Below are 14,869 nucleotides of genomic sequence, written 5' to 3'. Positions count from 1 at the left end.
ACTTCGTTGGTGTCAAGTCCAAGTAGTGTCAAATCCGGTAGGAAGGTCAAGCTGCCCATCCCGCTCTGGGGATGGGATATGTTAGTTGGCAGTGGTTAACCTACCAGGCAGAGGGGTGGGAGACACACACATTTACTTCATTCATAATCGGCATTCTCACTCTACTTTCATTCTATTTTTTTTTGTTTTTTTTTTGTTTTTTTTCTTACTGTTAGAGCCATATGGCTGTCTGTTCTGGTCGGCGTAGCCTTCAGGCTATCTTGGCTAGCTCTTCTTGTAGTTAAACTATCATGCCACCTCCGCCTGCGACTTCCCAGCTTCAAGTCTGAAATGGCCCGCAACTTGAGTACTGGAGATACAGCTATCCCACCGAGCAAGCCAGAAAACGGGAACGAAGTGACGTGGTCGCAACCCGCGTTTTTATAGACATGAATGATTGGATAATATGCGGCTCTGTAAGGTGGTAGATCGATATCCAGTGGATAACCAGAATTTGCACGCTAGGTTGCTATTATATCAAATATTCGCCTGCGACGATACTATTCACAATAAAATATTCATGAAAAACGTTTTGTTTGTTAACTTTATCGAGCAGTGTATGCGTGAGTGTGTCTGTATAATTTCAATATTTCTCTTTTTCCGCAGGCTATACGTGTAGTAAAAATACTAGGTGATCTACATATTACAGCTTTTGGCCATATACGTAAGATGCTGGAAAAACTACTGGGAAGCTTAGCTGAAATGGCGAAGGAAACCCAAGGGGATATAAAGGAGTTAATATCAAATCTGATAGCGGAAATTAAAAAAGGTAAACATTTTTTTATTTATTTTGGCTTAAATAACCTGTACAATTCTGTTGAAATGTATGTTGTTGCACAAAACACACACAATTTTAATTCTGTGACGTTAAAAATTACCGCGAGTGTGGTTCACAGGACAAATTTTGGCCTGTATTTTAATATATCTTAATCTACCAGCGCGTTAGCATTGTACACTTAACCCACATACAGTTCTACGATAAATGGCCAAAGGTGACGTCAGGCTTTGTGTAATCGATGAAGATACTGTAAAAATGAATATTCAAATATATCAAAAAGGGGAAAAGGAAAGAAGAGCAAAATTTTTACGAGTTTTATTCATTCCATGTTAACATTCATCCATTACTTCATCGGAGGCTTTGAAAGTATTAATAATCAGTCAATCAAAACGAATAATATTTCATTTATATGCTTGTCTGAAAACCTTGTCTATTCTTTAATAGAAATCATATAAACCGATTTTGAGTTGTAGATTTTTTATCATGAGAATGTCAAACGGCGAAAATAACAAAATCATTCTTTACTTCTACTTTACAGTAAACCAGGGTGAGAATACAAGACCCTACGTATATGCATCCTTATAACTAGTTCATCTAAATTATAACTAAATTTATTTACCTCATTTATTCTAACTTCACTCCAGTGGGACCAAATGAAAATAAACCGTTTGAATCATTAGCCATACCAGCAGGCAACATTGTCGCCGTCTGGAGAGCGATTCAAAGCAGTAAAGAATTAAAACACACAAAGGATGTCATGTTTCAAGTTGATAATGGTCAAACAGACACAGCCAGATGTGTTTAATCTTGGTTTGAACCTGAGGGTATGCAACTCCCATGGTCTGCACAACTACTACACTTAAACATTATTGAGCCACTGTGGGTATATTTGGAGAGGAGAATGAGAAGCAGATTTCCTGTACCTTCATCACTCAAGGAGCCTGAAATGTTCCTCCATGAAGAATGGTCCAATATTCCTCTTAAGACAGTTCAAGCTTTATTTGAATCTATTCCACATATAAAATACAAGCTGTTTAAAAGCAAATGGTTGGTCAATTTAAATGCCCACATTACTGTATCTGTAACTCTTATCACAAGTGTTTCCATTATTTTGCCCACTCCTTGTATATGCTCGCAATAATGGTACACTTATTCATCATCTACTTAGCTGAACCTTTATAACCATTGCTTTATTAACACCACTTTTTATCAATTAAATCATACAAAAATTGTCATATTAGAGCCACCTAAGAATTAACTCATCTATATGTTATGTTGTTGGGTTTTTTTTTTTTTGTTGTTGTTTTTGGTTTTTAGGAGCATTAGCAACTAAGGCCACATTGCTCCGGGGATATGTGGTGGTCATTCCCTGACCTTTCCGCATCCTCCGTATTTGGTGGTGACGAGCTCGAACCCCAGTCTAATAAAGACGCGTGTGCTACGCACTGTTGCTCCTTCCCACCTGGCTACGGAGGCACCTTCTATATGTTATGTCTGTAAATTGTGTAAGTTCTCTGGTCGGTGCACCTGTTCTAGTGCCGAATACGGGGAGGGGGAAAACCTTTCCATCTGCACCTGGAATCGACCAATTCAGCCACGTAGTGGAAAAAGCCCATAAAAATTCCTCGCGTCATTGACGGTATTCAAACCTAGACCTTTATTTCCCGGTGTGTGGAGGACAGGGATTATAACCATTGTGCTACTGCGAAGACAAATCACTCAAGTGATACTGTAATGCTTGCGAATTATAACCGCTCCGCACTGATTATGGGACATTTAATTCTGCAGAACAAGCTCCTTTAGCTCTAAATCTGTAACATCTGCTTCGTCCCAGGCTTTATCTTGCCGTCCTTCGTGTGCGTCAACACCAGAATACTAATGCCCTACTTAATACAATCAGTCAACATACTTGCTGGAAAAGATCCGTTAACACCTGATTTCCCAGTTTTACAAATTCACAAAATGGAAGGAAGGAAATTCTACGCGATTGTAAACGCATACAGTGGTGACCTGTGTCTGGTTTTAAAAGTGACTCCTATGCTACTAACTCAGTTACTCCCTCCACTGCTAAAAGCCATGTTCCACCACGCCATTAGACAAAACCATGCCTAATGTCCCATCAAAATGCGGCCAGCCTCAGAAATTTTCAAACACCCGCGGAGTGATATCAGTCTAAACAAAAGTAAATTATTAAGATTATTTTTACAATTATTGATTAGTTCGACTTGTACCCTAATAATGACATCTAAACATTTCTTTTCTTTCAGCTATAAAAGGCGAAACCACCGAGAGCGAACTATCCAGTCTGCGCAGGTTAGTATTTCCTATTATTTTCTCTTCAATACTGCCATTCGTAATTTAAATATTATTACTGACTGCATAAATGTCAGCATATAAACACTGTATAATTACCTCTCACTAAAACACCTGTTTAGCGTCATCTATGTTACTGGAAAATCGAAGCATTAACTGTATCATAAGTTACCAATTAAACTAAAAATTAAAGACTAGGCGTGAAATGATAGCTTTAGTTTCTTGAATAGCTTTATTGGAGATGCATAGTGGAGATTCGACCAAAATCCTCGGCATATTGAAATATCCGATTCTCAAATACTTCGATTTCGCTCGACATAAAATAATGGATAATGGTCATCCACATTTTGAGCGTTACTTACAGATTTCAAAACTGCATGTTAGGATAGATGTGAACTTGCTCGAAAGGGTACAGAGAAGCATGATGACAATGGTTGTGAAGTCATGAAATATTCTTCTAAGCAGAAGCGCCATTTCAATAAATTGTTATGCAGTGATTATATCGAAGTATATAAAACTTGAAATGGTTCAATAATCTAAATAATTTGGAATTTCTCATTTAGCGAAAGAGTAATTGACGCCTACTCGAATAAAACACCTAGCCAATGTTGCGGAAAGAAGGCTTATGTGAATTTAAAGAGGGACTGGACAGATATTAACGAGATAAAAGGAAATAAATAAAGAATACATTTTTATGGTGATTAGTTACCCCGAACATGAACGATGCTAAAATCTAATACAGTACTTTACTTAATAATAGTAAGTTACTATAAGCAACTTTATACTCTAATACTGAGTGTGGATTGAAGGTAAAGAAGACATACGATGTTGAAGATTAAGAAGACAGAAAACTTTGGACTTGAATTTCTGTACACTACAATTCAAGTAATATACACGAGGAGAAAAACTCTTTCAGAGAATAGAAGTAAAAGGGGTAGACGAGGAAGAGAAAATGAGTTGAACCGGAATGGATGTCGACATTGGACAAATAGCGATGAAATTAGAGATATTTTATTCAAATGGATGCTCATTGAAATATTTATAGAAAAGGCAGGCAACAGAAACTGTTCAATAAGGAGTAAGGTTAAAGTTAGCTGTATTTCTATTCGTTTTGTTATAATTTAAGGTTGATATGATGATACGTAAGTTATGCTCATGCAGCATCGATCTCAAAACAATGCTAAATTAAAATCATGACTCTGATCTTAAAATATGTAACTTAATATTATTAACATAATAGTAAAAGTATTCTTTGGGACTAGTACAATTTTTAACACAGCAACGGGGTTTATAATGACATTCAAAGATTTTTTCAAGCCTACAGCATTATAGCGGATAGAGGAAGGCGCTCCAAAATTTAAAGGGGAGATATCGCTGCATTAGAGGATAAATTTGTGTTTCGCTATGAATGTTTTATGATATCAAAGTTTTAATTTTGACTTGCGTGTTGTTTGTAAAGCATAGCGTTTATAACTGAAAAATAAAAAATATTCCAACTTTCACAAGTTTTTCTTTCAAAATTTAGGTTTTAGTTTTGAACGTTTATTCATTTTATTACAATCTCTCATTTGCCTCATATATTTTTTTTATTCTTTCTATTTTAAATGTAGGTTCCAGTGCAGTTCGCGAAGATGTTTGGTCTACTGAATTATCCCAACTACGCAAAAAGATGAAAATCAAACTTACAATTCTTTTGTAATGGCAGAATATGAATAAATGGATTAGCGCTGAATTGGTCTCTGTTAATAATTTTACAAACTAATTTTACAAACAGCTGCAAATATTTTATGAATTTGTCTTCGATTAAGATGAGCTTCAAAAAGGGAAACAACCAATACTTTTCATTTCTTAAGGTCATCTGATTGTCTAATTAAATATTAGAAGTAACAAAGCAACTTTTCGGCTGTATTATAATATTTCATAGAAGAATTTCATTCTTCATAGAATATTCGCAGATTAAAGTTTACTAACTGATATACAAACACAATTGATTTAGAGCGCCATGAAATTTTCCTAATTTTTGCACAAATCAGGAAAAATTCGAAGGAATTCAGAGAATATCTTTTATCAAAACACATAATTCACTGATTGGATACCCTAATAAACCGTATCAATTTATAATTTGAAATTTCATTCTTCGCTATTTTTTAAACCTAATATACATAATATCTTTATTCAACTATGTCATTCCGTAACATCTAACAAATATTTTCAGATCAGTATTTTACAAAATTTGAACGCTGAGGAATTTTAAATCTCAAAGTTGAACATAACTATTGAAATCTCCTTCGTTTAATGATATTGATTAATGACATAAAAAAAAGAGTTTGGTTTCGTTAAAACTTAGACGAGAAAAAAATTAATACCTAACTGAACGTAAAATGACTTATAATGCTTTTTAATAAGGTTAATTAAGTTAAAATTAGCTCACTACCATACATTTGCTTATGTATGGTAGTGAATATATGGTAATATGTATGGTAGTTATGACTTTTATCATTATTTTCAAGAAATGAAACAGTTTCATCCACTCCAGACAGCATCCGTTTGCTGGAAGAGAAAACAGTTATCATATATTGGACAGATTAATCTAGAGAGCAGATTATCATTATTTAAATGAACAAACTACAAAAATTTAACTACAAAAGAGCAAAGCTGGAAATATAACAACAAGAATGTTTTTCAGTATATATTTCCTCACAAAATTTCTAAGATTATAGCACTGGGAAGCACCAAAGAGATATTGTAAATTATTTTTTTAATGTTTCCCGGGAGTACATATCTGCATATGTATATTGTTTCTGCAAAAGTGTGTTCATGAGCAGATCTCCATGGCCGACCGGGCTAGCCGAGAGGGTAAAGTACCTGCCCGGCAACCACAAGGTCGCGGGTTCGATTCCCGCCTCGGGCTGGATCAAAGTACTGCAAAAACCTTAGGAGGTGCAATATGGCGACAGAAGCCGATGCGCCAACAACTACCAAAAAAAAAAAAAAAAAAAAATCAGATCTGCATGTGGTGCAGGCTTAAAAACACAGAATAACTAAGAGGAAAACCCCTGCTTCCTGCGGCTGAGATCGACTGACTACAGCCTATTAAAAGAGGGCTTTACACATTCATCATTCATCGACGAAACTCGAACCAAGACCTCTCCAAACGAGTGACAGAAGGACGGCGCAGTGTCCACGATATTTGCACCAGCATACCTATCATACCGCGTTCAAGTTCACTTAGGCTGGCAGATTCTGTGTGCCACAGGCCCTTGCCACTGAAATTAGGCGACAGGGCCTGCCAGAGTACAAGACAGACTACTGGGTGCCTGACCTGCCCCCTCGGGGAAATGTATGGGCAACGGAGAGTCCCACTAAAGGGCTCCACGGCTAAAAAGCCAGAAAAACAACATACCATGACATTACACATCATAACAATACTTCTTACACTTTTGTAAAAATCTCTGGTTTTCATAGAGTAAACAACGCGGAACCCCTGATGCCGTTGGACATCAAATACTTGCACTTTACACACAGACGCGCGCACTGTCCAGCATTATCTGAATACCTGCTACCTTTATCCGCTTCTTGGCGATTGTTTCTGCCCAGTAGCTAAACGGCCAGAAACAACTAAACAAAACACTTCACAAACATAGCACTATACTCAATCCTAACCATTTTAAAGTATTCTGTATTATTAGAGAGTAAATAAATAAATTTTCTGTTTATACTCCGGCACGACAACCAAGTCAGTGGAGTTTACAATAAATCGTCAATACGAATAGTTATCGTATTTAGTAGTTACGGGCTTGAACCCCGGTCCACTCAATGAACGCGTGCTATGCACTCTCGCTCCTGACTACTCGGGTACATCAGGCTTTAGTACCACGGCGGTAGTTGAACTAGCGTTCAGGAGTCGCTCTACATAATCTACAATATACACTGAATTATGATCACCTACCTAATACTTCAAAGGTCCGGAGTGTTTAAAATGGCCGCTTTCAAGGGTGCACGTGTGTGTGACAGCTTCGTAAATTGTGACCTGGTTTACTAGTTTAAAGTTAGCGCAAAACTCTGGATTTGTGTTGGATCAAAGCCATTAAAGAACTGGAACACCTTGGTGAGTTTTGTTTGAACTTTCTTTGGGTAGACGTGAGATTCTGTTTGCGTTCTTTATCCAACGCTAACGACGATGGGTCTGCCGTCAAAAGCGTCGGCGCCTCCGTAGCCAGGTGGGAAGGAGCAGCAGTGCGTAGCACACGATTCTTGATTAGACCGGGGTTCGAACCCGTCACACCAAATACGGAGGATGCGGAAAGGTCAGGGAATGATAACCGCATATCCCGAAGCAATATGGCCTTAGTTTCTAATGTTCCTAAAAACCAAATAACAAATAACAACAAAACAAATAACAAAAGCCCCATTCTCTTAAAATTGGAAAGAGTGACCACGTGACAACATACAGTCACCACGCCTGAATCACACTGATAGACTAGGCATTAGTGCTCCCCCTGAGTGCTACTATAGGGTAAGATTGTGCTCCTTCAACTCTATGACCTTGTAAACAACATAGTGAAGTAAATATGTCTTCAAGTTCTCCGTTCTCCCCTCCCTCCCTCTCTCCCTCCCAGTCTTTTCTTCCGTTGAACCCACACCGAAATAACTCTAATTTCTGTGATCGGCGTCACCCCAGCTCAACCAAACTGCACCGTTTCAGTACTCCTGTTTCTATAGGAGCATCCGGCTATTCTCCCCCCCCCCCCCGTGACCTAAACAGTGAACTGTACGAGAACCAAAAGGGCTACGAACTTGTAGCGCGTATCGTTTTGCTGCTCTTAACAGTCACAAGCTGACCAAAAACAACACACTCCCGATTAACCGTAAACGCCATTTATCCGAAATCTAAGGAGAATGGAGGGAAAAAATAAAAAGTCGACTGGTGCAAAAATAGAGCGGAGAATACGTTCCCAAACTGAAGCAAGGGAACAACCAGATAGTATCGCATCTAAAAAGGATACCGGAGAACAGAAGCCACCAGAGTTTCCCCTGGATCCTATCTTGCCTAAAGGCACAGTGTATGAAAAATCTCTAGCCCTGAAGACGGCATTAGAGAATATTTTCAAAGAACCATCAAACAGAATTACAACAGGTATTAGATCGCAGATTGCAAACATTTTCAGTAAGATGGAAGCCATGCTGATAGAGACCGTACTAGAAAATGAAAAAGCAAATGTTAAGGTACAACTCTACGAACAATGTGGGGCAAATCAAATGCAACAGCGTGCCCCCACATATGCCCAGGCGCTGAGAAATGGATCAAACCAGTTACAACCAAACCAAGATGGGCAACAAGAAAAAAGGCCACCACTATTGAAAACACCAAACTTGGTGGTACTCAGACCGACAGCATTCGAAAACACTGAAAATATCCAATCCAGCGAAGAACTAAAGGCTAAATTTATGAAAGAGGTGAAAGATGACTTGAGGACTACCAGAATTAAAGCAGTAAGAAAAACAAGAAGCACAGGACTAATAATAGAAACAGAAAATAAGGAAGATATGCAGACAATAATGGAAAACCTAAAACTTGCCAAGTTAGGGCTAACAACGGAGCCACCAAAAAAGCGTGGGCCTGAAATTATAATATTTAATGTAGACAAAGACGTAACGTCTGAACAACTAGCAACTAAAATTGTCACCAGAAATCTAAGGAATTTAGCACAAGAAAAATGCACGGTAACACAAATGTATTCAATAGGAACACGGTAACCCAAGGTATTCAATATTCAATCAATAGGAACTGGGTAGTTGAACTATACGCATCTGCATGGCAACAGGTGAAAAACTGCAACGGAATATATATAGAATGGGATCCCACGGGTTCCGGGAAAATGCAGCAGTGCCGAAATGCTTCCGGTGCTGAATGTTCGGACACACAACCCACACCTGTACTCAGACAACGCCTACCTGTGGCCACTGCTCTGGCAAGGGCCATGAGTACAAAACTTGTCCCAACAGGGAACAGGATCCAACCTGTGCCAATTGTAAAGCAGCCAAAATGGAATACACACATTCGATCAGAGATCCAAACTGCCCGCTCTATATCAAAGCAAAGGGTCAATACCAAAAGAGAACCGACTATGGAGACAAACAATAAGAAATATAATACATCCAAAATATAGATCATCCAACAAAACGCGCAAAGAGCCAGAGCAGTGGCAGAACAGGTAAGGATAAAAGCTGACGAAATCAATGCAGACATTCTCATACTCCAGGAGCCGTACAGGGTCCACACAAACTCATTGATTCCTGGACCAACCTCTCGACCAGACGTGACACATCTCATCAAGAAGAGACCTACCATCCATCCCTGGACTTGACCATCAATCTTGGACTCCCGGTTTTGACCACCCCCACTATTCGTTATAAAGACTACTGAACCAGCCTTCAGTCTGGATGCGACACAGACTCACCAAATGGAGTCCCAATGACGACACCTGAACTAGACCTTCCTGAACATGACCCTTCCACCATAGATTTAGATTTAGATTTAGACCTGTGGGGCATATATATATATATATATATAGAATATCATTAGAAAAAGTAAATCAATCCAATAATAAGAATACCATCAAGGACTTAAGAAAACGCAAAAAAAAAAAAAAAAAAAATTATTATTATCGCTTTTTACCGACAATCTAGATGACTTCAACTGGGGCCAACCACCCAGAATGAAGGCAAAAAACGACAAGAGTTCTCTGTTTCTGTGATGATCAATATATGCTAAGTAATTTAAATCTAAACCAAATATAAACCAGTATAGGCCGAACATAAATCGAATATAAATAAATCGAATGAAGATAATTAATTAAGAAAAATTTTGAAATATTAGAATCAAGGGTAAGAATATATTCGATATATTCAAGGGTAAGAATATATTTATATTCGATTTATGTTCGGCCTATACTGGTTTATATTTGGTTTAGATTTAAATTACTTAGCATATATTGATCATCACAGAAACAGAGAACTCTTGTCGTTTTTTGCCTTCATTCTGGGTGGTTGGCCCCAGTTGAAGTCATCTAGATTGTCGGTAAAAAGCGATAATAATAATTTTTTTTTTTTTTTTTTTTTTTTTACGTTTTCTTAAGTCCTTGATGGTATTCTTATTATTGGATTGATTTACTTTTTCTAATGATATTCTGTAGACATTGTGGGTGTATTGCATGATTGCTTGCAACTGCATTAACCCATAAATATTAGTTATTGTCTTTTAACTTTCTTGCTTTGCTTTATTTCTTGCTTTCCTTTTATCACTAATATAACTATTAATATATATATATATATATATATATATATATATATATATATATATATATATATATATATATAAAAAACGTTGTGCAAGAGAAAAGTACTAGCAGCACTCACACTGCTGGATTTCCAGCAAGTTGTCGGCTCCAACTGACTGGCCGTGCTAGCTGTACCTACCCTGCACTTGCGTGGTATATCTCTCTCTCATTTTTTTTTTTTTTCCCTGCTTCTTTCTTCTGTTTCCTACCATCCGTCCTTTTAACCCCCCCCCCTATTTTTCTCTTACAGAATTATTATTATTTTATTTTATTTATTTTATTTTTATTTTTTGTGTGGGGAGGTGGTTTTCGTCCACCCACCACCCCACTCTTCTCTCTGGTGAGGCACTGGGCATGCCACACTGTCATCAGGGGCCATCTTCCCTGTCGGCCCCTTTCTTCTGTTTCCTACCCTCCAGGCAGTCTTCTGCCTTCCTCCCTTACTTTTCTCTTGCACAACGTTTTTTATATATATATATATATATATATATATATATGGCCCCACAGGTCTAAATCTAAAAACATCAAAATTACTGCCTGACCTATTTGGCCCTAGAACAAGTTATCAGCGAACAACCCTACGCTCTGTTAAAATTACAACCGTTGCTCAAGAAACAGCGATCATCTCATTCTCAAATCTGGTCCTAGCCATTGAAATCCTAGGAAAGTAGGTGGCAGGACCCGCCAGAGTACTCCAGCTACAGTACACCCGGTCAGCCTCCCCGTGGCATGGTGTGGTAACGTCAGGTCCCACTAGGGGCTCGGCGGCTAATAGACCGGAAGAACAAAGGGCACAGCACAATATACAGCACATGACTCCCACACACTTCAAATCTCTGGCCCCGATACAATGTACATCCGCGGAGATGGGAGAAATCCCAGGAGCCGTTAGACACTAACATACCTTATACCTTATACCCACTCTAAACGGGTGTGCGGATACCCAACCACATATAAGATAGTACACGAAGAGGAAGATACCCCTTGCGAAGCGGTAGTGCTACGCAACCCAAACTACACAATCACGAAAGTTAAACAATTGTGCTCGTCATGGGTAGCTTGTGCCCACGTATTGACGCCGCTAGGCCAGTTCTACATAGTAGCACTGTACTGTAGACCGAGGGAGGACATTACTCTAGCTACACAATACCTTCAAGCTTTGGTGGACATGCTCCTGGACCAGAAAATAATCATAGGGCGGATGTCAATTGCCGATCCCCCACCTGGCACAGCCTGACTCCAGACAGAAGCAGAATTCGGAACGGGCAAATACTAGAAGAATACCTTTCCAACTCCCCGATCGTGGTGCTAAATAGGCGGCACCAACTGCCCACGTTCTTAACACACTGTGGGAGGCCACAATCTACGTCACGCTGTCCACTAGGAACGTCGCAGGCTATATAAAGGACTGGCTTGTTCAGGATTCGTGAACAACGTCCGATCACTGAGTGGTTACCTATCAGATAGCAAGGTCACTTGACAGATCCCCAATATCCAAGCAAATACAAAGCCACTATGCCATTCGTAAAGCAATTGGGAACGTTTTAAGGAAATCCTAATACCTGCAACGGCCCAACACTTAACTGGGACAAATCAGCTCGAGGAACCCAATAAAACCCAAACTAAAGTAACCAAGATAATAACAGAAGTCAGCAATACAGCAATAAAAAGAAGAAGCCCGATCCGGGGAGCTGTCCCCAGGTAAACCCTGGAAATTCAACAATTCAGACGGGAAGCAATTAAAAGAAGAAAATAATTCCAACGGACAAGGCGCACATGGCCGGCCCATGAGGTTGAATCTTTAAGGGAAAGATATAGAGTAGTCAGAAACAGCTACACAAATGCGATCGTTAAAAGAAAACGCAAGGCCTGGGAGACTTTTGTTAGCACAACAGGGAACACCGAACCCTGGGGAGTGGTATACAAGAGAGTCACGAATAAACTTCCCAGGGGGGGAAGTAACTTCAACCACCTAGACACCACAAGGTGATTATACCACCACGTGGCAACAATCAATAAGCAATATACTGGATGCCACCTTCCCGGAACTAATAGAGCCAACTTACCATCTGTCAAGATAATGAAGCTTACTCAACAGACATTCAGGAGCCACCCTTCACACAGGATTAACTACAACAAATGGCAACCCAGATAAGAAACAATAAATGTCCAGGCCTATACTACTTAGAACCCGAAATTATTAAGAAGATTGTGGAAATCATTGTAGACCTCCTCTTACACCTTTATAACAGCTGCTTGGCTAAGGGCACCTTCATCATGGGAAGATCCGCATCTCCATCCCCACCCCACCTGCAAAACTCCTATCGTCCAATAGGCCTACTACACAAGGATTGTATTTTTTTTTTTTTTTTTTTAGGAGCATTAGCAACTAAGGCCATGTTGCTCCGGGATATGCGGTGGTCATTCCCTGACCTTCCCACATCCTCCGTATTTTGTGGTGACGGGCTCGAACCCCGGTCTAATCAAGAAGCGTGTGCTACGCACTGCTGCTCCTTCCCACCTGGCTACGGAAGCGCCCCTCTACATCTACACAAGGTTAAACCAGCATTACCAGACAGCGAAACTCAGAGACATCGCAATACGGATTCAAGCAGGGTTCGTCTATTGTGGAGGCCTTACGCAGTCTATCGGAATCAGCAGCAAACTATAATAATAAATATCTACTAGTCATCTCCGTTGACTTCGCTGGAGCATTCGACACCATTTGTGGGCGAACGTCGTGGCAAGACTAAGGCAGGCACACGTGCCGATCAACTTATACTCCATAATGAGATCATATCTCTCCGAGAGATGCATCACCATGGAAACACCTTATGGTAGAGTGAATCGTGATGTCCGCAGGGGCTGTCCCCAGAGTTCTGTTCTGCGGCCATTCCTGTGGAACATTGTTCTGGACGGGTTCTTGGCTTTGGACCTCGGCGATGTGCGCCCCCAGGCCTTTGCCGATGATTTGGTCCACACCATTGCTGCGGATAGCAGGGCCCAGCTGGAGGAAAAGACCAATCAGGCAATGCTGATATTGCAAAACTGGACCAGAATCCACTGCCTGACGATATCAACAACAAAGACGTCCTCCATCCTTCTAAAAGGCAAGCTTGATATACGTAGGCCGCCACAAATAAAGGTGGGATCTTCCACAATAAAACTAGTGACCCAGTTAAAATATTTATCGGTTATACTGGATGGTAATCTTTCCTTTAAACACTATCTAACTTATATCAGAGCCAAAATTAAAAGATACTCTGGATTGGTGGCTAGGATCGCCAGGCGGGATTGGGGGTTAATCCAACGCACCCAGGCATTGTTTTATAAAACAACCTTTCTACCGATCATAACTTACGCCGATATGGTTTCCCAAAACAGCAACTGTAGTAAACTGACGCATCCTTGATGCAACGCAAAGAACCATTTGTTCGACAACTGTCCTACTGACAGTTATACGTGCTTTTAGAACAACCAATACCCACGTACTGCAGGGTATGAACTACCACATAGAGAAAGGAATACCCCCTGTACATACCATGGCTATACTGTGGACGTTAATGCACCATGAAAAATGAAAAGATAAGACTGCAAAAACACCTGATGCAAGTTTGGCAGGAGCGCTGGGTCAACTCAAATAAAGGAAATATCACCAGGAAATTCATTCCGAACATCGACAGGATGTACCCCAGTCCCCCCAACTTGGTTCCAACCTGGCTTAAACACCACCTATTTATTGACTGGACACGGAGCCTTTAAAGCCAAGCTGACAGCACTGGGAATTGAGGATTCCAGCTGCGCCTGTGGGGAGCTTGAGTGCTGGGAGCACATTATGTACGATTTCACCCATTATGAGGACCTCAGGTGCAGGATGATACACTACCTCCCAAAGAACCTGGAATCACATCTATTGGACTCACTAGAGGAATAAAGGAAGCTAAGGGAATATGCCCAAAACATCTTTGCTAGCCGTAAAACACAGATAGCCATCAACAGAGGAAACAGGTAAAATAAAAAATAAAAAGAGAGAGACAGACACAGAACACGCGTGGAGAGGACTCAAGGAGAATCTCCCTTAGGAACCTGCTCACTACTAATCATCAAATACCTAGCGAACGCAAGAATAACCCCATGGAGATGGGGATCTTCCCATGATGAAGAGAACCACAGGCATTGAAAACGGACTGACAACAGACCTGACCACTGTTCATAGCTGAGGAGGACTAACCTGGATACCAAAGGCTACCTATCACAGAGAAGACTGACGAAGATATAGAAATTCCAAGTTGCCACCTTGACGGAGCCATATTGGCTTAAGGCTCTGCACTCTCTCGTGCAGTGCAACCCTTTTCGTCCACACCCGGCAGGGGGGGAAGGTGACGGCTCGCTGTCTCCT

The 14,869-nt window shown here is 40.1% G+C and overlaps 1 protein-coding gene across 1 annotated transcript in view; it reads left to right on the top strand.

Moving 5' to 3' along the window:
* Positions 1-14,869, top strand: part of LOC150081479 (uncharacterized) — a 156,456-nt gene that overhangs the window by 135,394 nt on the left and 6,193 nt on the right. Inside the window, exons 7-8 of the mRNA XM_090380217.1 lie at positions 646-808; positions 3,085-3,130. Of these exons, the coding sequence (XP_090236343.1) occupies positions 646-808; positions 3,085-3,130 (209 nt within the window). The remainder of the gene's footprint in view (positions 1-645; positions 809-3,084; positions 3,131-14,869) is intronic.

Source organism: Mastigoproctus giganteus, chromosome 8 (assembly GCF_048544385.1).
Source record: "Mastigoproctus giganteus isolate SK-2022 chromosome 8, ASM4854438v1, whole genome shotgun sequence".
NCBI classification, from domain to species: Eukaryota; Metazoa; Arthropoda; class Arachnida; order Uropygi; family Thelyphonidae; genus Mastigoproctus; species Mastigoproctus giganteus.
The sequence above is the reverse complement of the archived record's forward strand: the minus strand, read 5'-3'. Positions and strand labels throughout refer to the sequence as shown.